Source organism: Coregonus clupeaformis, chromosome 11 (assembly GCF_020615455.1).
Source record: "Coregonus clupeaformis isolate EN_2021a chromosome 11, ASM2061545v1, whole genome shotgun sequence".
In the NCBI taxonomy this organism is placed as follows: Eukaryota; Metazoa; Chordata; class Actinopteri; order Salmoniformes; family Salmonidae; genus Coregonus; species Coregonus clupeaformis.
The window spans coordinates 39968369-39992645 of NC_059202.1; the positions used below are offsets into that span (position 1 = coordinate 39968369).

Sequence of the window (24277 nt, forward strand, 5' to 3'; positions counted from 1 at the left end):
GGAACAGTGGAGCTTAAACACTAAACTGGCTGTAAAAAGTTAGCCTGGTACCAGGTCTGTTTGTGCTGTATAGCCATCTCCTATGGTCATTGTCATGACAAGACCGCACAAACAGATCTGGGACCAGGCTAGTAAAGACTAACGACAGACATAAAAGGGCTGTTGATGGTGGTGAGAGGAGCCGTGGAGCTTGATGAAACCCTGATGGAGGCAGCTTGCTGTCAAAACGTTGCTGTCAAAATAAATTAATGTATTGCGTTAGTGATAGTGCGGCTAGTTGGCTACTTAATTTTTCTTCATGTTTTATTCTGCTGGCCGATTTTATATTATGAATATAATTTTCCCTTCATCCAGAGAACTGTAAAGCTTTACCACAAACTGGCTGTAATCAGATGGGGAGATTCTGAGCTTCCTGTCAATAATGGAGGTGTTCATTTCTCACCTCTGATTGAAAACAGTAGTGCTGCAGTCACTTTGTGTGTGTGTGTGTGTGTAAAATAAATACAAGCCACTTCAACCCAGTTCACCTTAGTCACAGTTCCTGTCATTGTCCAAAGCCACATCCGGGGCTGGCATTAACAGAAACAGTTGGCTTCTTTAACCCAGACAACTCTCTATACACAGTCTGCTCCTAATGCAGCTCCTAACTTGCCCTTAAACACAGGCAGCTCCTCCTAACCTGATTAGGTCAGCCGGAATTCAATTCAGCTCCTAGGATGGCTGCTGTAATTCCATCAGTTCACATGAGTGTAGCTTCCTGTCAACACTCATCTACCATCGGTACAGTAGCTGCTGCTGGGAAAATGTACCAACAACGCACATTGCCCCTTTAATCATGTTGGCTTAAACATTAGCCAAGTGGCTAACTCTAACCATGAAAGTTATGTTCGCTAGACTAAATACACCCACTATTGGCTAACTAATCTGTTACTAGGTTAGCTACACATTTACATTACATTTTAGTCATTTAGCAGACGCTCTTATCCAGAGCGAATTCCTCAAGGGCACATCGACAGATTTTTCACCTAGTCAGCTCGGGGATTAGAACCAGCGACCTTTCGGTTACTGGCACAACGCTCTTAACCACTAAGCTACCTGCCGCCCCACCACAAGAGTGGGCACCAACCAGACGACAAGGCTTACAGAGACTGTGTGTGTCTTTGTCTGTGTGCATTTCTGTGGAGTGTGACGAAGCGCTCAGTCAGTGAGTACGTTTACATGCACAATAATAATTTGATATTAAACTGATTATGGCAGTAGGCAGATTATGCAATAGTCATGTAAACACATTACTCTGCTTATCTTAATCGGTGTAAGGTCAAAATCGAAGTAAGCCTATGCCGATTAAAACACCTGGTATTCTGAGTAATCTTTCAAATTATTAGGACATGTAAACACTTTAATCAGCGTTCAGCAGTGTATTTGATCTGCGCATGTTCTAGCACCAGACGAGTGAGCCTCCCTTTTTAGCGCGAGTGAAGTGAGTCTGAATGTATGCATCTTAGAAGTAGTTTTCACATTCAAACGTTATATGTCCGAACTCGGAATCAAATATGCTTCCCAAAAATAACATGGTCGCTGTGGTAGAACATTGATTTTGATTGGCAATTTTCTGCAGTTATCAGAGTGCCATCAGGTAGCCTGATGTCAGATGTTTCCATGAAAACAGGCTTATTAGGGAAATTGTTTTTCTTGCAAAGCATTTTAATCAAACTATTATATTAATCTGGCTATCCACAATAATCGCATTATTGTATGCACGTAACCATACTCAGTGGCGCAGGGACTTTAATCTGGTTTTGGCACCGAGCAGCAACGCCAGAAGTCCCCAGCTGTGGTGGTGATGATTGGGGAAGTCAACAGAACAGTCGTTCTGCCTCTGAGACTAGACTACTGGCTGGTTCTCCCAGGCTCAACTGAGTGTGCTGCATCCCAAATGGCACCCTATTCTATTTATAGTGCACTACTATGTAGGGAATAGGGTGCTTTTTGGTACGCAGCCTCTGAGATTAGTAGCTGGTTCCCTCAGGCTCAACTGAGCGTGTAGGAGTTAGTGTACCGTGTGTCGGAGCTTGCACACATGTAAAAGCATGCAGACATACACACACACACACACATTTCTGAGTGAGAGATTTCACATGACTATTCCCTCTTTATTTAGCGGCTGTCAAAAACAAGGATGGTTCCATCTCTGAACCCCTGAGTAAGAGTAGCCTTAGAGAGAGGGGGGAGTGAGGGAGAAAGAGAGAGGGGGGAAGAAAGCGCTTTTAGAGATAAAAAATAAAGAGCTTGAGAGAGATGCAGTGAGCGTGCTGAAGAGAGAATCTACTGTATTGTTTTCCATTCACTGCTTCTCCATAATGACCTTACTATTCCCAGGTTCCACCAGTGTGATTTATGTTCATCGCACAGTAGGCTTATTATGTTACGTTATTATAGTAGAGCTTATTATGTTACGTTATTATAGTAGAGCTTATTATGTTACGTTATTATAGTAGAGCTTATTATGTTACGTTATTATAGTAGAGCTTATTATGTTACGTTATTATAGTAGAGCTTATTATGTTACGTTATTATAGTAGAGCTTATTATGTTACGTTGTTATAGTAGAGCTTATTATGTTACGTTGTTATAGTAGAGCTTATTATGTTACGTTGTTATAGTAGAGCTTATTATGTTACGTTATTATAGTAGAGCTTATTGTGTTTTCTCCCACCTGTTGTTAATTCATAGTCATGTATTTCTCCTTGATAGAGTCCCTACACATACACACACCTTTGTTTACTTTCCCCCTGGGATATGAAAATGCATTGACTCTTTGCCAGGAGAGAAGGGAAAATGTGTTTTGTCTCTTTAGGCTCTGTTATATTAATAGTTGGATTTGGACTGGCTGTTCCCTCAGTGTTCGAACCCTACGGACAAATGAATACTTTTGCATTATCTTTGTAAAGCCTCCCGAGCCTACTCTGTGGATCAATGTTTATCACTATGCTATGAGAGCAAACCTCTCCATTGGATTTGGGCTCTCCTCTCCATTGCATTCCGCTTCAGGTGAATTAGAGTATCACTTTATAAGAAACAGTCATATCTACTGATGGAGTGTAGATATCCTATGTCTCTTTCCTAGAAAGCCATACTCATGATCAACTGAATGATGAAATGGAGAGAGCACTGCTCTCATAGCATAGTGATTAAACATTGATCAATGCAGAACGCTTTGAGATGCTTCCATCTAAAGGAACACATAAGATACCAGGACTCATACATTATGGGTTTCTTTAGCTGGGAGGGGAGCATCTCAGAGACACTTTCTGAGGAGGCCCTTGATTTCTAATGCATGGATCAGTAATGTAGTAGGATAGATATGTAAACACAGTTATTTTTGTTTGAGTCAGATTCTGATTGGTTCTCAATTCTGATCATTGGGGAGTATAAATTATAAAGATAAATCATTGATGATTTGAAAGAGTAATTTCTCATACTCTACGAGTGCTTTCTAGGAAAGAGTCACAGCTCACACTGCATGAGTGCTTTCTAGGAAAGAGTCATATCTCAAACTGTAAGACTGCTGGTATCTCATTATGGGTTCATAAACTTGCTAAAGCTGAGAGTATCCTTCTAGGACGTGGTTGTAGAATGAAGTGATATCTCATGTTCATATACCTGCCTGAAAGCAGTGTTGTGTTCGAGACCACCTAAAGCGAGACCAATTCAAGACCAATATCGGAGCAAATTGAGTCCGAGTCAAGACCAAGACCAGAAAAATGCAAGTCCAATTCAACACCATGATTGTAATTTTGTCAAATCACCACCATAATAAGAGTTCAAAATGTCTAGTATTTCTGTGTTCATATTTCAGAACAACATATGGATTCTTTAGACATTCAAAATATATACAGTACCAGTCAAAAGTTTGGACACACCTACTCATTCAAGGGTTGTTCTTTTATTTTTTTAACTATTTTTTACATTGTAGAATAATAGTGAAGACATCAAACTATTAAATAACACATGGAATCATGTAGTAACCAAGAAAGTGTTAAACAAATCAAAATATATTTTATATTTGAGATTCTTCAAATAGCCACCCGTTGCCTTGTTGACAGCTTTGCACACTCTTGTCCTTTGGTCTTGCTTGTCTCTGGGGAGATAAATCTAGCTTGCTAAGTCAGCCATTGGCTAGGCCATCAGAAGCTAAATAAAGGCATCTGCTATTCAACTGTATTAGGGCAACATTTTGGAGTGATAGTGGAATCAACATCACATTTTTACTTAATGGGTGGGACCGTTTTTACAAAATGGAAACTTCTGCCTTCTTGAAGGCCAACAGGTCACTGCGCAATAGCGAGCAGTAGTTTTCCCCCGGGTCTAGCTAGCTAGCTTTTGTTGCCGGCTAGTTTGCAGTGGCTAAAGCAGGTGTTATCAAAGAGGATGTTGTTGTTAATTCACCGGTCATATTCAGACGATAGTGTTCTGAAATCGGGGTAGATAGCCAGAGTGAATTTGCGAACGCAAGAGATGAGCTAATTGGAAAACCGTCGTTCAAGTTCTTTCTAGCTAACCAAATGACACCTGCATCTCTAGCTGTGTATAGCCACCGGAAAACGATATGAGGGGAAAAAGTCAGTCACTCACTCACCCACTCCTCCAATGGCATGGCATGACATCCTCCTAGCAGCTAGCTAGCTAATGTTAGGCTCCGTGTTAGCTTGCTACATAAATAGATACGATACCCTATAAGCTACATTATGACTGACTTGTGATCATTGCCCTTGCTAGTTTGATTGTATTGACATTCCCAGCCTTAGTTACATTCCAGAGCTTGTGCCACGGTTTATGGCCATATTGGACCAGGACAATCCTAAACTGCTGTCCTTATTCCATTCCAAGGGAGGAGCACTTGGATGCAGATTGCGGGTCATGCTGGATGGTAAAATATTCTCAGGAAAATGCTTTTCTTTTCTTTTTAGCTGGCTGATGTTCTGTGCTGCAATTTAAGCCACAGGCCCTGCAATGCTACCCAAGCAATGTACACCTTTTAGTAATATAGGATACTTGGATCAGTGAATGTATAGAGTTCACTCCTTCACATGCACAGATTCAATCCAATGAGAATAGTGATTTTATTCTATATCAGGGTCATGATGTGAGTTCAGTGAGGAATTTGTGTTCAGTGTTACATTTTACATTTACATTTTAGTCATTTAGCAGGCGCTCTTATCCAGAGCGACTTACAGTTAGTGAGTGCATACATTTTCATACTGGCCCCCCGTGGGAAACGAACCCACAACCCTGGTGTTGCAAGCGCCATGCTCTACCAACTGAGCTACAGGGGACCAGTATGCATTACTCAGCAATGAGCAATGAATGGTATGGGATTTATTTTCAATACCTCCTTTCAGAACCCATTGACAAGAGAAGTGGTTTTACCTGGCTGAAGATGGAGGTGACCTCATTAAAGACTACCATGTGGGGGCAATAAAGCATTTTCTGACCTGAATATTCTATCACCTGTGTGTGTGTGTGTGTGTGTGTTAGAGAGAGGGAGAGAGCGAGAATGTTCACTGCATTCTGATAATAAATAAGGGCATCTCGTAATCCAGCTTGATTCAAATTTCTTCCCAACATTGAATGTCTGTATTTTTGTGTTATTTTTTTACTGGAAGCTGAAAGGGGTGAAGTCCTGCAAGACCTTGTAACCGTTTTTGTCCAGAATATTGAGTCATTGAAACTGAAACAGTGCATTCCGAATGGAGGCAGCTGTACCAGGCCAGCTGTGATTTACAACCTGATTGCAAAAAAATCTACCAAGAAATGTATTGGTGAATTATATTAATCATGCATTGAACGGTATCCATCTTTTCTGCCAACAATGCCTTAGTTGTATGTTATGGAATGTTGAGTCAAATAGAACCTATTTTTTAAAGTTTGTTTTGTAGCATAAACTGGGAATTGTATATTTTTGACTGATATTATGATGGTCTGTTTGTTTCATATCTGCAAAGTAGTTAAAACGCTGTCAGTTCCACTTTAAACTTTAGGTCACCGGTTACGTTATGTGCTTAACGTGAAATATTTTTAGCAATGGGAAGTAATAGTTGTACATTTTCGATTGGGAAATGCTTAATGGTTTGTGTTTTTGTATTCTTATGATTGGGACCTACTGGCTTATTATGTCAGAGTTGATGGACTTCTTATCCTTTAACATCATCCTGTGTGTGACTGCTGTCCTTCCGTCGGCCGTATGCAGTGGTGTAGTGATGCCTGGAGAAGTGGGTATACAACATTTTTGCCAAAAAGTTCCCAAACAGCCCGCCCAGCGAAGGAAAGGAACCCTGTGTGAAAAATTATATGTGTTCCTATGTTTTTTTTAAACAAATTTCCCTATAGATTTGTCAGATTTTTACTCTCAAAATCTCAAAATGTGATGGTTTAAGTCCACAACAATGCTTAAACCACATCAAGCTGATTTGAGTGGGCCTGTCAGGGCCTGGCTTCCCAGTGGGTGGGCCTCAGTCCACCCAAGCCCATCCATGTCTACGCCCCTGATGCAAACAGCACATGATGACCTATTACATTTACATTTTAGTCATTTAGCAGACGCTCTTATCCAGCATACATTTTTTTTTTTTTTTTTGGAGCATCACAAATAGCATCTAACAAACACTTTGGACGAAACTTTTTCAATACCTGCTTTGCAAACCCATTGTTGCCTTAGTTAGCATTTACTGGTCGATATCACAAGTTTAAACGTCTTTCTTACTCTACCGGCTACCGATGTCATTCTTCTGTGAGCTGCTCCATGACAAAACCAGTTGAGAGCTTCACACTCTTGCTGCCTGCAGATGGTATTCCGTTGAAACTAGGCTATGTGTGCGGCGCGCATGTGAATATATTTCACCTGCTTTGCGATTGTGTAGGCTACTCTGTGCATGATTTTTCTATTGTACTACTTAATTGATAATTTGTATACCTCCACTACACTACTTTGATACATGTGAGTGTATGCAATGCCCACTGAAAAAAGGGCGTACACAGATTATACCTGCGTATAGCCTCCATTACACCACTGGCTCTTTGTTTTACAAAAAGCGTATTCTCCTACATGAGTGCGCTAGTATTACACTTGCTGTCCTTTCAGAATCACAAACCTGTCACACACTGAAGGCGACACTGCGCAAATATGTCTATAATTGACATAAAGGCTGTTAAAATACTGTATTAATGTTTCAATAATATTTGGCCTGGCGAAGCTGTTTTATGCGCTGACTGAATGGAAGCTGATAATTTATGATTTTTTTTGCTGTTGTCGGCTGGTCTCGGGAAGAAATTACGAGTCCTCACTGTCCTCAAGACCGAGTACAAATGTATCCGAAACCTAGACAAGACCGAGACACTGTGTTCTCGAGACCGGTCTCGAGTACTACAACACTGCCTGAAAGCATCTCAGAGCCCCTTTAGGAGGAAGCTATCTAGGACGGGGTTCTAGAATGGACTGATCTCGTGTTCCTATACCTGAGAGCAGCCAGCATCTCATATTCAGTGCCTCGTTGTCAGGACATCTTCGATTTTTCTGCTAAGATGCCTACTGGAGCTGTACTATATGCGTTTTTGTCAGATTAGGGGCTATAAAGCACATAATTGATGATTGATTGAATATTTATCTATTAAATAAATGCTCCTTTGTAATATGCATGAAATAATCTCTCATCAACTTCATTAAATTGCTTTTATAAAAATGATTTAATTCATGATTTTATTTGAGGCAGGCACTGCAGAAATGGAAGATAAGATGCCAGTGTTTCAATTAAAAGATTAAACGATTAGGACATCATTGGGATATCTATGAATCACTGTTATTATCTGACATGCTATTTCTGCCATTCAGAAAGGCAATATTTACTGAAATCACTGCAATCCAGTCTCCTTTATTGGTGATTAGTGTTGCATGGTATACCAAAACTTTGGTACTTTTTCAATACTAGAACATGGAAAACGGTTCTGACCTAGAATTTGTTTTTACTTTCAGTACTTCTGTCAAATGTGTCTCACGGATCAAGTCTGTCTATATCAGCGCAGCCAACCCCTTAATATAGCGTGCACCGTGCCTGATCAACTTACTCATTGCTAGCCTGCACCAGGAGTCTGGGTAGCATATTGTTAGCTCCCCACTCATGCTGCACAGAAGTTAACACACTTGAATAATGCGACACAGCATGTAGAAATGTTGAAACTGTTCATTACTGTTCACAAAACAATGTCCATACAGGCTAGAACACTTTGCAATGCAAGAAGATACAGGTAGCTTCCAGCTATTGTAGGTTAACTTTCCATGCTAGCTGACAGCTAAAGATAACATCAATTCACTACCCTAGTACTTTGTTTATGACACCAGAAATGATTGCCACCAATTGGGAGGCTGATGGTGCTGTTTACCAGTTGGTGCTGAAATAAATAAAAACATTGATATTGGTCCGCTAATGTAAGGCCCAGTGCACTAGTTTTGTGAGATTTTTTTTTTTACAAAAATATTTTTTTACTAACAAGTTTTATTTATTCCGATTTTTCAGGGGGTGCTGCAGCACCCCTACTTCCTGCGGCTATGGACTGTTCTCCAACGGGCCATCCCCCTTTTCAGTGTTGCCAAAACATTTTCAGTGAGATCCACTACTAGCTCCTTGATTTGTCGCCAGATTACATTTTGCCGTTGCCGCGACGACGTCACAGCATCCTCGACGTAGCGTTTTCACCCTCTCTCCTGCCGCACACTCCCTCCCCTTGTGCTATGCCTGTGTGTAAGCCGTTGCTGTGACCTCTGTTGCACAGACCACTTCTCCCACTCTCGTTTGCTGCAGAATTGAGTGGGAAAAGTCGCTAAATGCTATCAAAACTATAGAAGCCGTCAGTGTCAAAAGTCTCCCAAAGGCAGCCTGAAAAGTAACTGAATTTGTCTCTAGAATCTGGAGTGGTCTGATAACTTGCTAAATATAGCGACAAAGTTGCTAATTTGGCAACACTGCCCCTCTTGCCTTGACATCATTACTGATTAAAGATACAGCACACATGTTTTCTATGCAAATGTTGTTCATCAGTACAACAAGTCACAAATGGAAGGGAAACAGTTTGTAATCTGTAGCCCCTTGAAATCAGTCAAAACAAGCTCAATACCAGCACTGAACACAAGGGGAGCTATTTTCAAACCCCGCTGAGCCTCTGTAATCCGAAGGTTAGCGATGCTAACAAGTAAATGTGATCGACCGCCTTGATTCGGTCTTATGTAGCAACATTTGAAATTGTGTTTTTTACACTACAGTTGAGGAACAATGGGAAAGTAATTCTGCTTTGAAAGTTGATGAACTTGTAATCTCACTTTTGACAAAATGGCCTTTGAATGTTTTGGTACATACTGGAGAGCTCTTCTTTGTCTACATCCATTCAACATCATTCACACCTTCTTAATCTTTAGCCCCGCCCATCTCGTTTTGCTCTCTTTGCGTTCAGAGCGAACTCTGGACGCTCTGGCCAATGAGTAGGGTTGAGCCGAGCGTTCTGACCTCACAACGGCAGTCAAGCACCCAAGCTAACTGGCTAACATTGGCTAGCTTGCTAGCTACTTCCAGACACAAATGAGAGAACACCCCACTGAACATTTTACTCGCCCTAGCAAAGCTGGTTAGGCTGTTTTCATGTTATCCAGAGTGTTGGTGACTGTAAATGTGCTGCTGGCAACAATTTAATTTACGCTTTTTTGCCAACGTTTACTGACACCTGCCATATTCAACAGGTGTTGAGCGTTCGTAAATTCATGAGTTATTCTGCGCTCTGGCATGCTCAGACTGAATTTACGAACGCACCCGAAATGGTTACTTGCATAGTGGAGTATTTTGTTAAGACATGTAGCTAGCTAGACTATCTTACCCGTGCTCTGAAATTGGAATAGATAGCCAGAGCGAATTTACCAGCTACGTCTATCAACAGTTGTCGCAGTGACTATATTGAAATGGATACTTGCATAGTGGAGTGTTTTGTTAAGACATGTAGCTAGCTAGCTAGCTAGCTAAACAATGAACCATAATCCCAACTCATGACGTTACTAACCTGCATGAATCTGCAGGTAGCTAACCAACCAGGTTCAATGTTAGCTAGCTAACATTAGGCTATAACTAGCAAAGCAAATGGCTCTGAGATATGAATAATAAGCTCATACACGTAACGTTAGCTAGCGAGCCAACAGTACACTTTAACTTGAAATGAAACCACTTTCTGTAAAAATTACCCCATAAACATCATGGATGGACGCGTCTCCCTCACGGATGCCATGGTTGCCCTTAGTTTGAAGATGTAATCCGGAGACAGGTGTTTTCTCCATCTCCTTAGCTATCATACTCTAATTCCACTGAATTCAATACTCGGTCCTCCAGAAAGGATGAGCTCAGTTGGTAGAGCATGGTGTTTGCAACGCCAGGGTTGTGGGTTCGATTCCCACGGGGGGGCAAGTATGAAAAATATAAAATAATGTATGCACTAACTGTAAGTCGCTCTGGATAAGAGCGTCTGCTAAATGACAAAAAAAAAAAAAAAAAAAGTGGAAAGCAACACTTATGCAGTTTTACTACACAATAAAAAAAAATTAAAAGGCGTGTTAGACAGGATTACCTACACATACTGACCAGCTCAAATAGACAGAAGCGTGCTATATGACAGACCAATCCGAACTCATCTCTCGGCATGTCCAGGCCACTCATTATCTCAGCCAATCATGGCTAGCAGGAAGGTTGCTGTCTTTTTCTGTTGGTAAACCAACTAGGCTCGTAATTTAACCGTTTTATTCGTATTTACAGATGGCATACAAGTTTGTTATTAAGGCACATGAAAGTTCACATGTTCCAGAAGGCATTTCTGCCAAAAAAGTTTACGTTCAAATGGCTCTCCTGTGAAGTAGTGACCCGCGACATGAAACTAGTCACAAATGTAAATAGTTATGCACGATCAAGTTCTGTTTTTTTGTCGTATTTCTTGTTTGTTTCACAAAAAAAAATATTTTGGATCTTCAAAGTTGTAGGCATGTTGTGTAAATCAAATGATACAAAGCCCCAAATAATTAATTTTAATTCCAGGTTGTAAGGCAACAAAATAGGAAAAATGCCAAGGGGGGAGAATACTTTCGCCAGCCACTGTATTTCCAAATACCCCAGTATACGGTATACCGCCCATGCTCCATTTACTGTAACCTGTATCTGCACCCACTGAGCACCGACCGACTGTTTCACAAGTCTGGACAGCACAGTACAGTACAGTAGAGCACACTAGAGTAGAGTACAGTATAATCTGCTGTACTGTACTGAACTATACATTAATATACTGTACTGTGCTCTTCTCTGCTGTACTGTCCAAACTTGTGAAACAGTCCGGATCAACCAAATATGGTCTCGTTTGGGGGCGAAACTCATTCAAATAGTAGCCAGTGTGTAGAATAATACCCATTTATGCAAAGGATGATATTGCATATTTCTATCTTTGTGTACCTATTCAGGATACATCCCCATGAAGAGAATGACTTTCATATCCATAATTATGCATTTATGTTTAGGACAGATCAGGGACCCAGGTTGTAATTCCGTTACCGTAATTCTGTTACCAGGCGTAAATCCATTTCACTTACTGTAGTTCAAAAACCAAAATATTTTCTTCAAACTCGTGTCATGTCATAGCTGACACCCAGTTCTTTCTGCAGAAATCTTTGAATCATGATTCAGAGCAGATATTTAAGAGGTTTTGGAAAACGTGGGATCACAAAAAACGGAGGGATATTTTACAGTAATTCTGTTGCCAAACTTTGCATCTGCACAGTTCTTCCAGTAAATGTGTTTTTTCTGTTAATTGTCTGTCAATTGTTCAAGTTGTACAGTGGGGAGAACAAGTATTTGATACACTGCCGATTTTGCAGGTTTTCCTACTTACAAAGCATGTAGAGGTCTGTATTTTTATCTTAGGTACACTTCAACTGTGAGAGACAGAATCTAAAACAAAAATCCAGAAAATCACATTGTATGATTTTTAAGTAATTAATTTGCATTTTATTGCATGACATAAGTATTTGATACATCAGAAAAGCAGAACTTAATATTTGGTACAGAAACCTTTGTTTGCAATTACAGAGATCATACATTTCCTGTAGGTCTTGACCAGGTTTGCACACACTGCAGCAGGGATTTTGGCCCACTCCTCCATACAGACCTTCTCCAGATCCTTCAGGTTTCGGGGCTGTCGCTGGGCAATACGGACTTTCAGCTCCCTCCAAAGATTTTCTATTGGGTTCAGGTCTGGAGACTGGCTAGGCCACTCTAGGACCTTGAGATGCTTCTTACGGAGCCACTCCTTAGTTGCCCTGGCTGTGTGTTTCAGGTCGTTGTCATGCTGGAAGACCCAGCCATGACCAATCTTCAATGCTCTTACTGAGGGAAGGAGGTTGTTGGCCAAGATCTCGCGATACATGGCCCCATCCATCCTCCCCTCAATACGGTGCAGTCATCCTGTCCCCTTTGCAGAAAAGCATCCCCAAAGACTGATGTTCCCACCTCCATGCTTCATGGTTGGGATGGTGTTCTTGGGGTTGTACTCATCCTTCTTCTTCCTCCAAACACGGCGAGTGGAGTTTAGACCAAAAAGCTCTATTTTTGTCTCATCAGACCACATGACCTTCTCCCATTCCTCCTCTGGATCATCCAGATGGTCATTGGCAAACTTCAGATGGGCCTGGACATGCGCTGGCTTGAGCAGGGGGACCTTGCGTGCGCTGCAGGATTTTAATCCATGACGGCGTAGTGTGTTACTAATGGTTTTCTTTGAGACTGTGGTCCCAGCTCTCTTCAGGTCATTGACCAGGTCCTGCCGTGTAGTTCTGGGCTGATCCCTCACCTTCCTCATGATCATTGATGCCCCACGAGGTGAGATCTTGCATGGAGCCCCAGACCGAGGGTGATTGACCGTCATCTTGAACTTCTTCCATTTTCTAATAATTGCGCCAACAGTTCAATCAATTTTATTTTATATAGCCCTTCTTACATCAGCTAATATCTCGAAGTGCTGTACAGAAACCCAGCCTAAAACCCCAAACAGCTAGTAATGCAGGTGTAGAAGCACGGTGGCTAGGAAAAACTCCCTAGAAAGGCGAAAACCTAGGAAGAAACCTAGAGAGGAACCAGGCTATGAGGGGTGGCCAGTCCTCTTCTGGCTGTGCCGGGTGAAGATTATAACAGAACCATGCCAAGATGTTCAAAAATGTTCATAAGTGACAAGCATGGTCAAATAATAATCAGGAATAAATCTCAGTTGGCTTTTCATAGCCGATCATTAAGAGTTGAAAACAGCAGGTCTGGGACAGGTAGGGGTTCCATAACCGCAGGCAGAACAGTTGAAACTGGAATAGCAGCAAGGCCAGGCGGACTGGGGACAGCAAGGAGTCACCACGGCCGGTATTCCCGACGTATGGTCCTAGGTGCTCAGGTCTCTCAGTTGGCTTTTCATAGCCGATCATTAAGAGTTGAAAACACCAGGTCTGGGACAGGTAGGGGTTTCGTAACCGCAGGCAGAACAGTTGAAACTGGAATAGCAGCAAGGCCAGGCGGACTGGGGACAGCAAGGTGTCATCATGCCCGGTAGTCCTGACGTATGGTCCTAGGGCTCAGGTTCTCAGAGAGAAAGAGAGAACGAGAGAATTAGAGAGAGCATACTTAAATTCACACAGGACACTGGATAAGGCAGGAGAAGTACTCCAGGTATAACCAACTAACCCCAGCCCCCCGACACATAAACTACTGCAGCATAAATACTGGAGGCTGAGACAGGAGCGGTCCGGAGACACTGTGGCCCCATCCGAAGAAACCCCCGGACAGGGCCAAACAGGAAGGATATAACCCCACCCACTCTGCCAAAGCACAGCCCCCGCACCACTAGAGGGATATCCTCAACCACCAACTTACAATCCTGAGACAAGGCCGAGTATAGCCCACAGAGGTCTCACCACAGCACAAACCAAGGGGGGGCGCCAACCCAGACAGGAAGATCACGTCAGTAACTCAACCCACTCAAGTGACGCACCCCTCCCAGGGACGGCATGAAAGAGCACCAGCAAGCCAGTGACTCAGCCCCTGCAACAGGGTTAGAGGCAGAGAACCCCAGTGGAGAGGGGAACCGGCCCGGCAGAGACAGCAAGGGCTGTTCGTTGCTCCAGAGCCTTTCCGTTCACCTTCACACTCCTGGGCCAGACTACACTCAATCATATGACCTACTGAAGAGATAAGTCTTCAGTAAAGACTTAAAGGTTGAGACCGAGTCTGCGTCTCTCACATGGGTAGGCAGACTGTTCCATAAAAATGGAGATCTATAGGAGAAAGCCCTGCCTCCCGCTGTTTGCTTAGAAATTCTAGGGACAATTAGGAGGCCTGCTCTTTATCAGAGAGAAGAGTGCATCCCCGTAGAAGCCACTGCGGTCTTGTGACCGTAGGTACGTATTGGTATGTACGGCAGGACCAACTCGGAAAGATAGGTAGGAGCAAGCCCATGTAACGCTTTATAGGTTAACAGTAAAACCTTGAAATCAGCCCTTGCCTTAACAGGAAGCCAGTGTAGGGAAGCTAGCACTGGAGTAATATGATCAAATTTCTAATATGATCAGTAATATGATCAGTTGTTGCCTTCTCACCAAGCTGCTTGCCTATTGTCCTGTAGCCCATCCCAGCCTTGTGCAGGTCTACAATTTTATCCCTGATGTCCTTACACAGCTCTCTGGTCTTGGCCATTGTGGAGAGGTTGGAGTCTGTTTGATTGAGTGTGTGGACAGGTGTCTTTTATACAGGTAACGAGTTCAAACAGGTGCAGTTAATACAGGTAATGAGTGGAGACAGGAGGGCTTCTTAAAGAAAAACTAACAGGTCTGTGAGAGCCGGAATTCTTACTGGTTGGTAGGTGATCAAATACTTATGTCATGCAATAAAATGCAAATTAATTACTTAAAAATCATACAATGTGATTTTCTGGATTTTTGTTTTAGATTCCGTCTCTCACAGTTGAAGTGTACCTATGATAAATATTACAGACCTCTAAGTAGGAAAACCTGCAAAAACGGCAGTGTATCAAATACTTGTTCTCCCCACTGTATGGTTTGTTAACGTTTGAAATCAAAGGTTTTTGTTTGACATACATTTTAAAGTGAGCAATCTTAGTCTCAGCGTAATTCCGTATCCTATAGCATATTTCATAGCAGAAGCCTCAACACATGGTACAGTATGTGACCTGCAGTGAACTTGTAGAGGCAGTTTATGCATGCCATATTTACTGTGTAATGTTCTTAATTGTGTGTGGGTGTATCTCTGTCTCTGCCTGCGTGTGCCATGCAGTATTTACCAAGGAATGTCTGTAAGCCTGTGGTGTACTTCACAGTGTATGTTCTTAAGCAGTTGTTGTACATCACAGTGTGGATCATGGAATGCACCCAGTTCTGCAATGTTTCCCACCTGTCTAAGCTATACTGAGCCTCCAGCCTCTGTATGTATGTATGTATGTTTGTATGTTTGCATTCGAGTATCATCATTTCCCACACCGCCAGGCAGCCAAATTAGTAGCTTGTTGCTCAGTAGGTCTGTGTATAAACATAATACTCTGTGTGCAGGTAGATAGATAGATACACTCCTTTATTCATCCCTCTCGCTCTCTTTTTTCTCTTCCTGTAATACAGCCCAGCTGGGCAATTTGGCTTATGAAAGAAACAAAACCAGTTTTTTTGGCCTCGCTGATGGATACTTTGGGTGCGTCTAACTGGGTTCATACACTTTCAATTGGACACATGAAGCCCCTCTGTGTCGCTCACAATGCTTTGCTTTTAAGCTCTTCAATAGAAAATGGATCCACTTTATGTGCCTAGCCAAGAGTTGATCGTTTATTTCGCAATTTCCTGTAGGGAAATCATTACTTTAAGAGGAAGAGAACATTAACATCCTACATTTTTTATTCTGTCTGTCCGAAACGATTTGCTCTTATAGGCAAATGGCAGGAGGGAGTTTTGGGCTGGTTGCCGCTGTGCCAAATGGCAAAATAGTTACAGAGAATATGAGAATTCAGTTCCATCGTCTGGAGGGCCACAAAAATAAGCAACGCACGACCTGTCCCATATTGCTTGTCTGGAGGGTGACAATGTTGTCTCTGTCACAGCGTTGGTTTGGAGGGTCACACTTGTCTCTGTCATCCCAGAGCGCTGGTCTGGAGGGTGACTCTGAGTCGATGATCCCTCTTCATTACTCTGTTCTGATAATAGCCTGGTTCCATTCGGGCCTCAGTTGGGCCACTAGCTCTATTCATTAGCCCTGATCAATAGGATCCCTACAGCGTGTCCTGTTCCTTTCATCAATAGTCCTCATGGATAGACGACTGACAGACTAACAGACAACAGACAGACAGACAGACAGACAGACAGACAGACAGACAGACATCCGTAGTCTGCATCGAGGGGTCCTCATAATGGACAGATATCCAGGCAGCCAGGCAGAAGTGGAGAGCCTTTGTTGCTGCCGGCACAATGTGGATGAGTGAGTGAGGTGTGATATGATACAGATGATATGATACAGATTATAAAAAGGCGATTTATGGATGATCGATTGATTTATAGAGTGATGTTTGAGCAGAGGGGCTATGCACAAATGTGTTGGACTAGAGTCCTGTTTGTGTAAGAATAATGTGAATCTCACCTTTTACCTATATTTCACACTAACCCACATCAGGACTCTCTCCTAAGTAGGGATGGGCATGAGTAATCGAGTACTCGAACGGACGTCAAAACTCGATCTTTAACTAGAGATCAAAACGTTGTCTTGAAGACAACGTTCAGTTTCTTGGACTCTAGTGTTCCATTTATACATGTGCGTTTGCAGGGCACAACAAAAAAGAAACCATGCCAAGCATCACACAGTTCTTCTCCCTAAATTCCCTTTCCCATCCATGTCTCACTCACTCAATTGCGTTCCTACCGCTCCCTCTACACACAAGTGCTGAGTTTACACACAAGCTCCCGTTAGGCCTACAGAAATAAATGCCTATAAAAATGTATCTAACTGATGGGATACACAAGCTACACACAGTTTTATCACAAATTCAAAATGGAATGGTTGACTGAAGTAGGGAAATATGTGTTCTAACAACGAACTGCAGGTTTGGAATAAATGCGTCCCGTCTATTTTCCACTTAGGCTACTTTGTGAACTGCTAGTGCCATTTAGAATAGGTTATCCTAGGCTATAACCCTCCTAAACATAGACAGTGAAAATATGCAAAAACATTAGTTTGATAAAGACGAGTGTATTTTCATCAGAATCATTAAGCGTAGGCCTACTCACCAAACGTGTTGTGGCCGTAAGTCATCCCCATGTAGTGTTCAATGTGGAATTGTTAATCCTCTCATGTTGACAGTGGAACCTAATTGATCTAGACAGAGAGACCCTTCTGCCTCCAGAGAGAGAATGACAGACAGCTCCACTTACGCCTGCCTGCATTCCAAGGTGTGTGAGTGAGTGTGTGTGTGTGTGCGTGCGTGTCAGTGTGTGTGTGTGTGTGTGTGCGCGTGTTCAAATACTTTAGCTTGGATTGATCCTGGACTTCCTGACGGGCCGCCCCCAGGTGGTGAGGGTAGGCAACAACACATCTGCCACGCTGATCCTCAACACTGGGGCCCCTCAGGGGTGTGTGCTTAGTCCCCTCCTGTACTCCCTGTTTACCCACAACTGTGTGGCCAAGCACGATTCCAACACCATCATTGTTTGCTGACGACACAACAGTTGTAGGCCTGATCACCGACAATGATGAGACAGCCTATAGGGAGGAGGTCAGAGACCTGGCAGTGTGGTGCCAGGACAACAACCTCTCCCTCAATGTGAGCAAGACAAAGGAGCTGATCGTGGACTACAGGAAAAGGAGGGCTGAAAAGGCCCCCATTGACGGGGCTGTAGTGGAGCGGGTCGAGAGTTTCAATTTCCTTGGTGTCCACATCACCAACAAACTATCATGGTCCAAACACACCAAGACTGTTGTGAAGCGGGCACGACAACACCTTTTCCCCCTCAGGAGACTGAAAAGATTTGGCATCGGTCCCCAGATCCTCAAAAAGTTCTACAGCTGCACCATCGAGAGCATCCTGACTGGTTGCATCACCGCCTGGTATGGCAACTGCTCGGCATCCAACCGTAAGGTGCTACAGAGGGTAGTGTGTACGGCCCAGTACATCACTGGGGCCAAGCTTCCTGCCATCCAGGACCTATATACTAGGCGGTGTCAGAGGAAGGCCCAAAAAATTGTCAAAGACTCCAGCCAGCCAAGTCATAGACTGTTCTCTCTGCTACCGCACGGTAAGCGGTACCGAAGCGCCAAGTCTAGGTCCAAAAGGCTCCTTAACAGCTTCTACGCCCAAGCCATAAGACTGCTGAACAATTAATCAAATGGCCACCCGGACTATTTACATTGACACCCCTCCACCCTTAGTTTTTACACTGCTGCTACTCGCTGTTTATTATCTATGCATAGTCACTTTACCCCTACCTACATGTACACATTACCTCGACTAACCTGTACCCCCGCACATTGACGCGATACGGGTACCCCCTGTATATAGCCTCGTTATTGTTATTTTGTGTTACTTTTATTGTATTTTTTACTGTAGTTTATTTAGTAAATATTTTCTTAACTCTTTCTTGAGCTGCATTGTTGGTTAAGGGCTTGTAAGTAAGCATTTCACGGTAAGGTCTACACCTGTTGTATTTGGCACATGTGACAAATACAATTTGATTTGATTGAGCTTGCCTGTTGCAAAGGAAGCAATAGAATAGTCGCAAAAAGTCTAAACCCCGCCCATCTGGCACTCCAGGCAGACGCTCAAACTATTTGAAAGATTTCAAAGACGATTTGTCATCGGTACAGGGTTGAGTACTACCTGTATCTGCAGTATAGAGATACTGTACAGGGACTGACTGTATGTACTGTATTGTATGGGCTCTACTGTAGTTTACCCTATAGTTGCTTGTCCTCATCTGTCCTATCTTACATAATGGTGGTGTTGCATAAGATACTGTATTCTTCCCCCTAGTGTTATTGGTACAGTATGGTTGTATTTTGGTCGGTGATATCTAAAGGCAGGAGAATGTCCCTGCAAGACATTACAAGGTTTTCTGAACACTATCTCACTCTCGTTGTCTCTCTATCCCTCTTTCCTGTCTCTGCCCTCTTTCCTCTCTCTCTCTCTACCGCTTCTCTCTGCTTCATCTGTGCCCCCCCCCTCTCTCGCTCTTTCTCCTAAATGTTTCTCTCCCTCTTTCTTGTTGATTCTTTTTTACACGATTGTTCTGAATCGAAGGACCATGTAAGCTCTGTATTCACACCTTAAGTGCTAAAGTGTGTCTTTAAAACTCTCTCCTGCTCGATCCAGGTTAGTCTACCATGGCCTTTAAGCCCCATCCTCCTTTGATGAAGAAACACAGTCAGTCAGACCTGGTGAGCCGGCTGAAGACCAGGAAGATACTTGGGGTCGGAGGAGAGGACGACGATGGAGAGGTGCATAGGTCAAAGGTCAGTATAATTGATCTACCAAATATACAGTAAAAGTGTGCACTTGCTCATTCTCCATCATGGTGAATTAATCATTGGCATGGTGCAAGGATTGAGGAAGATTCTACCATGATTTAATTAATAAGTAGTAGTGTGGATAGTTAATTGCATTAATTGATTTATTACTCATGCAACATGACAGCTCATTCAAACTGGCACACATTGCTGTGAAAGTAACAATTATTCATGAAGCATTTGTTAATCAAAGGTCCAGAACAGTGAAAATCATGTTTTTCATCAAATTGGATGATATTTGGATGAAACCAGTTCAAATTAGGGTGACCCAAGTATGAAAATTGACTGTAGCTGGTACATTGATCAAGTTTGATCATAAAGTCACTGGTCCCCTCCCCTTGTGTCAAACACTTGGATTCAGGAGGCAGGCATTACCAAGGATTTACTTCCGGCTTTATGCAACGTCACATAAAGCCGGAAATGTCATGATAGCGTCTTATCATCTTTACTAATTTAAATATGCGGCACCTTAAAATCATCATCACATGTGCGCCTACGCCTTGCTTTGGCTTTGTTTACAAACCGTAAGATACTTTTGGTCATGTAGTGTATGTGGACATCTGCTTGTCGAACATCTCAGTCCAAAATCATAGGCATTAATATGGAGTTGGTCCCCCCTTTCCTGCTACAGTGGGGGAAAAAAGTATTTAGTCAGCCACCAATTGTGCAAGTTCTCCCACTTAAAAAGATGAGAGAGGCCTGTAATTTTCATCATAGGTACACGTCAACTATGACAGACAAATTGAGGAAAAAAAATCCAGAAAATCCCATTGTAGGATTTTTAATGAATTTATTTGCAAATTATGGTGGAAAATAAGTATTTGGTCACCTACAAACAAGCAAGATTTCTGGCTCTCACAGACCTGTAACTTCTTCTTTCAGAGGCTCCTCTGTCCTCCACTCGTTACCTGTATTAATGGCACCTGTTTGAACTTGTTATCAGATAAAATACACCTGTCCACAACCTCAAACAGTCACACTCCAAACTTCACAATGGCCAAGACCAAAGAGCTGTCAAAGGACACCAAAAACTAAATTGTAGACCTGCACCAGGCTGGGAAGACTGAATCTGCAATAGGTAAGCAGCTTGGTTTGAAGAAATCAACTGTGGGAGCAATTATTAGGAAATGGAAGACATACAAGACCACTGATAATCTCCCTCGATCTGGGGCTCCACGCAAGATCTCACCCCGTGGGGTCAAAATGATCACAAGAACGGTGAGCAAAAATCCCAGAACCACACGGGGGGACCTAGTGAATGACCTGCAGAGAGCTGGGACCAAAGTAACAAAGCCAACCATCAGTAACACACTACGCCGCCAGGGGACTCAAATCCTGCAGTGCGAGACGTGTCCCCCTGCTTAAGCCAGTACATGTCCAGGCCCGTCTGAAGTGCATTTGGATGATCCAGAAGAGGATTGGGAGAATGTCATATGGTCAGATGAAACCAAAATATAACTTTTTGGTAAAAACTCAACTCGTCATGTTTGGAGGACAAAGAATGCTGAGTTGCATCCAAAGAACACCATACCTACTGTGAAGCATGGGGTTGGAAACATCATGCTTTGGGGCTGTTTTTCTGCAAAGGGACCAGGACGACTGATCCGTGTAAAGGAAAGAATGAATGGGGCCATGTATCGTGAGATTTTGAGTGAAACCCTCCTTCCATCAGCAAGGGCATTGAAGATGAAACGTGGCTGGGTCTTTCAGCATGACAATGATCCCAAACACACCGCCCGGGCAACGAAGGAGTGGCTTCGTAAGAAGCATTTCAAGGTCCTGGAGTGGCCTAGCCAGTCTCCAGATCTCAACCCCATAGAAAATCTTTGGAGGGAGTTGAAAGTCTGTGTTGCCCAGCGACAGCCCCAAAACATCACTGCTCTAGAGGAGATCTGCATGGAGGAATGGGCCAAAATACCAGCAACAGTGTGTGAAAACCTTGTGAAGACTTACAGAAAACGTTTGACCTGTGTCATTGCCAACAAAGGGTATATAACAAAGTATTGAGAAACTTTTGTTATTGACCAAATACTTATTTTCCACCATCATATGCCAATAAATTCATAAAAAATCCTACAATGTGATTTTCTGGATTTTTTTTTCTCATTTTGTCTGTCATAGTTGACGTGTACCTATGATGAAAATTACAGGCCTCTCTCATCTTTTTAAGTGGGAGAACTTGCACAATTGGTGGCTGACTAAATACTTTTTTTCCCCACTGTATAACACCACTCTTCTGGGAAGGCTTTCCACTAGATGTTGGAACATTGCTGCGGGGACTTGCTTCCATTCAGACAAAAGAGTATTAGTGAGGTCGGGCACTGATGTTGGGCGATTAGGCCTGGCTCACAGTCAGCGTTCCAATTCATTCCAAAGATGCTTGATGGGGTTGATGTCAGGGCTCTGTGCAGGCCTGTCAAGTTCTTCCACACCAATCTCGACAAACCATTTCCTGTATGGACCTCGCTTTGTGCACGGGGGCATTGTCATGCTGAAACAGGAAAGGCCCTTCCCCAAACTGTTGCCGCAAAGTTAGAAGCACAGAATCATCTAGAATGTCATTGTATGCTGTAGCGTTAAGATTTCCCTTCATTGGAACTAAGGGGCCTAGCCCGAACCATGAAAAACAGCCCCATACCATTATTCCTCCTCCACCAAACTTTACAGTTGGCACTATGCATTCGGGCAGGTAGCGTTCACCTGGCATCCGCCAAACCTAGATTTGTCCGTCGGACTGCCAGATAGTGAAGCGTGATTCATCACTCCAGAGAACGCTTTTCCACTGCTCCAGAGTCCAATGGCGGCAAGCTTTACACCACTCCAGCCGACGCTTGGTTTTGCGCCTGGTGATCTTAGACTTGTGTGCGGCTTCTCGGCCATGGAAACCCATTTCATGAAGCTCCTGATGAACAGTTATTGTGCTGACGTTGCTTCGAGGCAGTTTGGAACTCGGTAGTGAGTGTTGCAACAGGACAGACAAATTTTACGCCCTACGCACTTCAGCACTCGGCGGTCCCATTCTGTGAGCATGTGTGGCCTACCACTTCGCGGCTGAGCCGTTGTTGCTCCTAGACATTTCCACTTCACAATAACAGCACTTACAGTTGACTGGGGCAGCTCTAGCAGGGCAGACATTTTATGAACTGACTTGTTGGAAAGGTGGCATCCTATGACGGTGCAATGTTGAACGTCACTGAACTCTTCAGTAAGGCCATTCTACTGCCAATGTTTGTGTATGGAGATTGTATGTCTGTGTGCTCGATTTTATACACCTGTCAGCAACGGGTGAGGCTGAAATAGCCAATCCACTAATTTTGTATATATACATTCGTGGTCAAAAGTTTTGAGAATGACGCAAATACAAATTTTCACAAAGTCTGCTGCCTCAGTTTTGATGATGGCAATTTGCATATACTCCAGAATGTCAAGAAGAGTGATCAGATGAATTGCAATTAATTGCGAAGTCCCTCTTTGCCATGAAAATGAACTTAATCCCCAAAAAACATTTCCACTGCATTTCAGCCCTGCCACAAAAGGACCAGCTGCCATCATGTCAGTGATTCTCTCGTTAACACAGGTGAGAAATTGATTCAGCTGCGGGATCAGGATACCACCAGTGCAGAGCTTGCTCAGGAATGGCAGCAGGCAGGTGTGAGTGCATCTGCACGCACCGTGAGGCGAAGACTTTTGGAGGATGACCTGGTGTCAAGAAGGGCAGCAAAGAAGCCACTTCTCTCCAGGAAAAACATCAGGGACAGACTGATATTCTGCAAAAGGTACAGGGATTGGACTGCTCAGGACTGGGGTAAAGTCATTTTCTCTAATGAATCCCCTTTCCGATTGTTAGGGGCATCCGGAAAACACCTTGTCCGGAGAAGACAAGGTGAGCGCTACCATCAGTCATGTGTCATGCCAACAGTAAAGCATCCTGAGGCCATTCATGTGTGGGGTTGCTTCTCAGGCAAGGGAGTGGGCACACTCACAATTTTGTTGTGTTGTCGGCAAACTTAATGATGGTGTTGGAGGCGTGCTTGGCCATGCAGTCATGGGTGAACAGGGAGTACAAGAGGAGACTGAGCACGCACCCCTGAGGGGCCCCCGTGTTGAGGATCAGCGTGGCAGATGTGTTGTTACCTGCCCTTACCACCTGGGGGCGGCCCGTCAGGAAGTCCAGGATCCAGTTGCAGAGGGAGGTGTTTAGTCCCAGGGTCCTTAGCTTAGTGATGAGCTTTGAGTGCACTATGGTGTTGAACACTGAGCTGTAGTCAATAAATAGCATTCTCACGTAGGTGTTCCTTTTGTCAAGGTGGGAAAGGGCAGTGTGGAGTGCAATAGAGATTGCATCATCTGTGGATCTGTTCTGGTGGTATGCAAATTGGAGTGGGTCTAGGGTTTCTGGGATAATGTTTATGTGAGCCATGACCAGCCTTTCAAAGCACTTCATGGCTACAGATGTGATTGCTACGGGACGGTAGTCATTTAGGCAGGTTACCTTAGTGTTCTTGGGCACAGGGACTATGGTGGTCTGCTTGAAACATGTTGGTATTACGGACTCAGGCACACAGTCGTCCGGAACAGCTGATGCTCTCATGCATGCTTCAGTGTTGTTTGCCTCGAAG

General features: G+C 43.3%; 1 protein-coding gene across 4 annotated transcripts in view; it reads left to right on the top strand.

Moving 5' to 3' along the window:
* Positions 1-24277, top strand: part of LOC121577099 (tumor protein p53-inducible protein 11-like) — a 128977-nt gene that overhangs the window by 46945 nt on the left and 57755 nt on the right. For 3 of the 4 annotated variants that reach the window (XM_041890874.2, XM_041890876.2, XM_041890875.2), the window contains one exon: positions 19465-19604. In XM_041890874.2, coding sequence (XP_041746808.2) covers positions 19476-19604 — 129 coding nt within the window. In that variant the 5' untranslated portion in view covers positions 19465-19475. Of the gene's footprint in view, positions 1-1046; positions 1205-19464; positions 19605-24277 lie in introns of those variants that run through there. The other variant, XM_045223554.1, reaches the window with a different exon arrangement.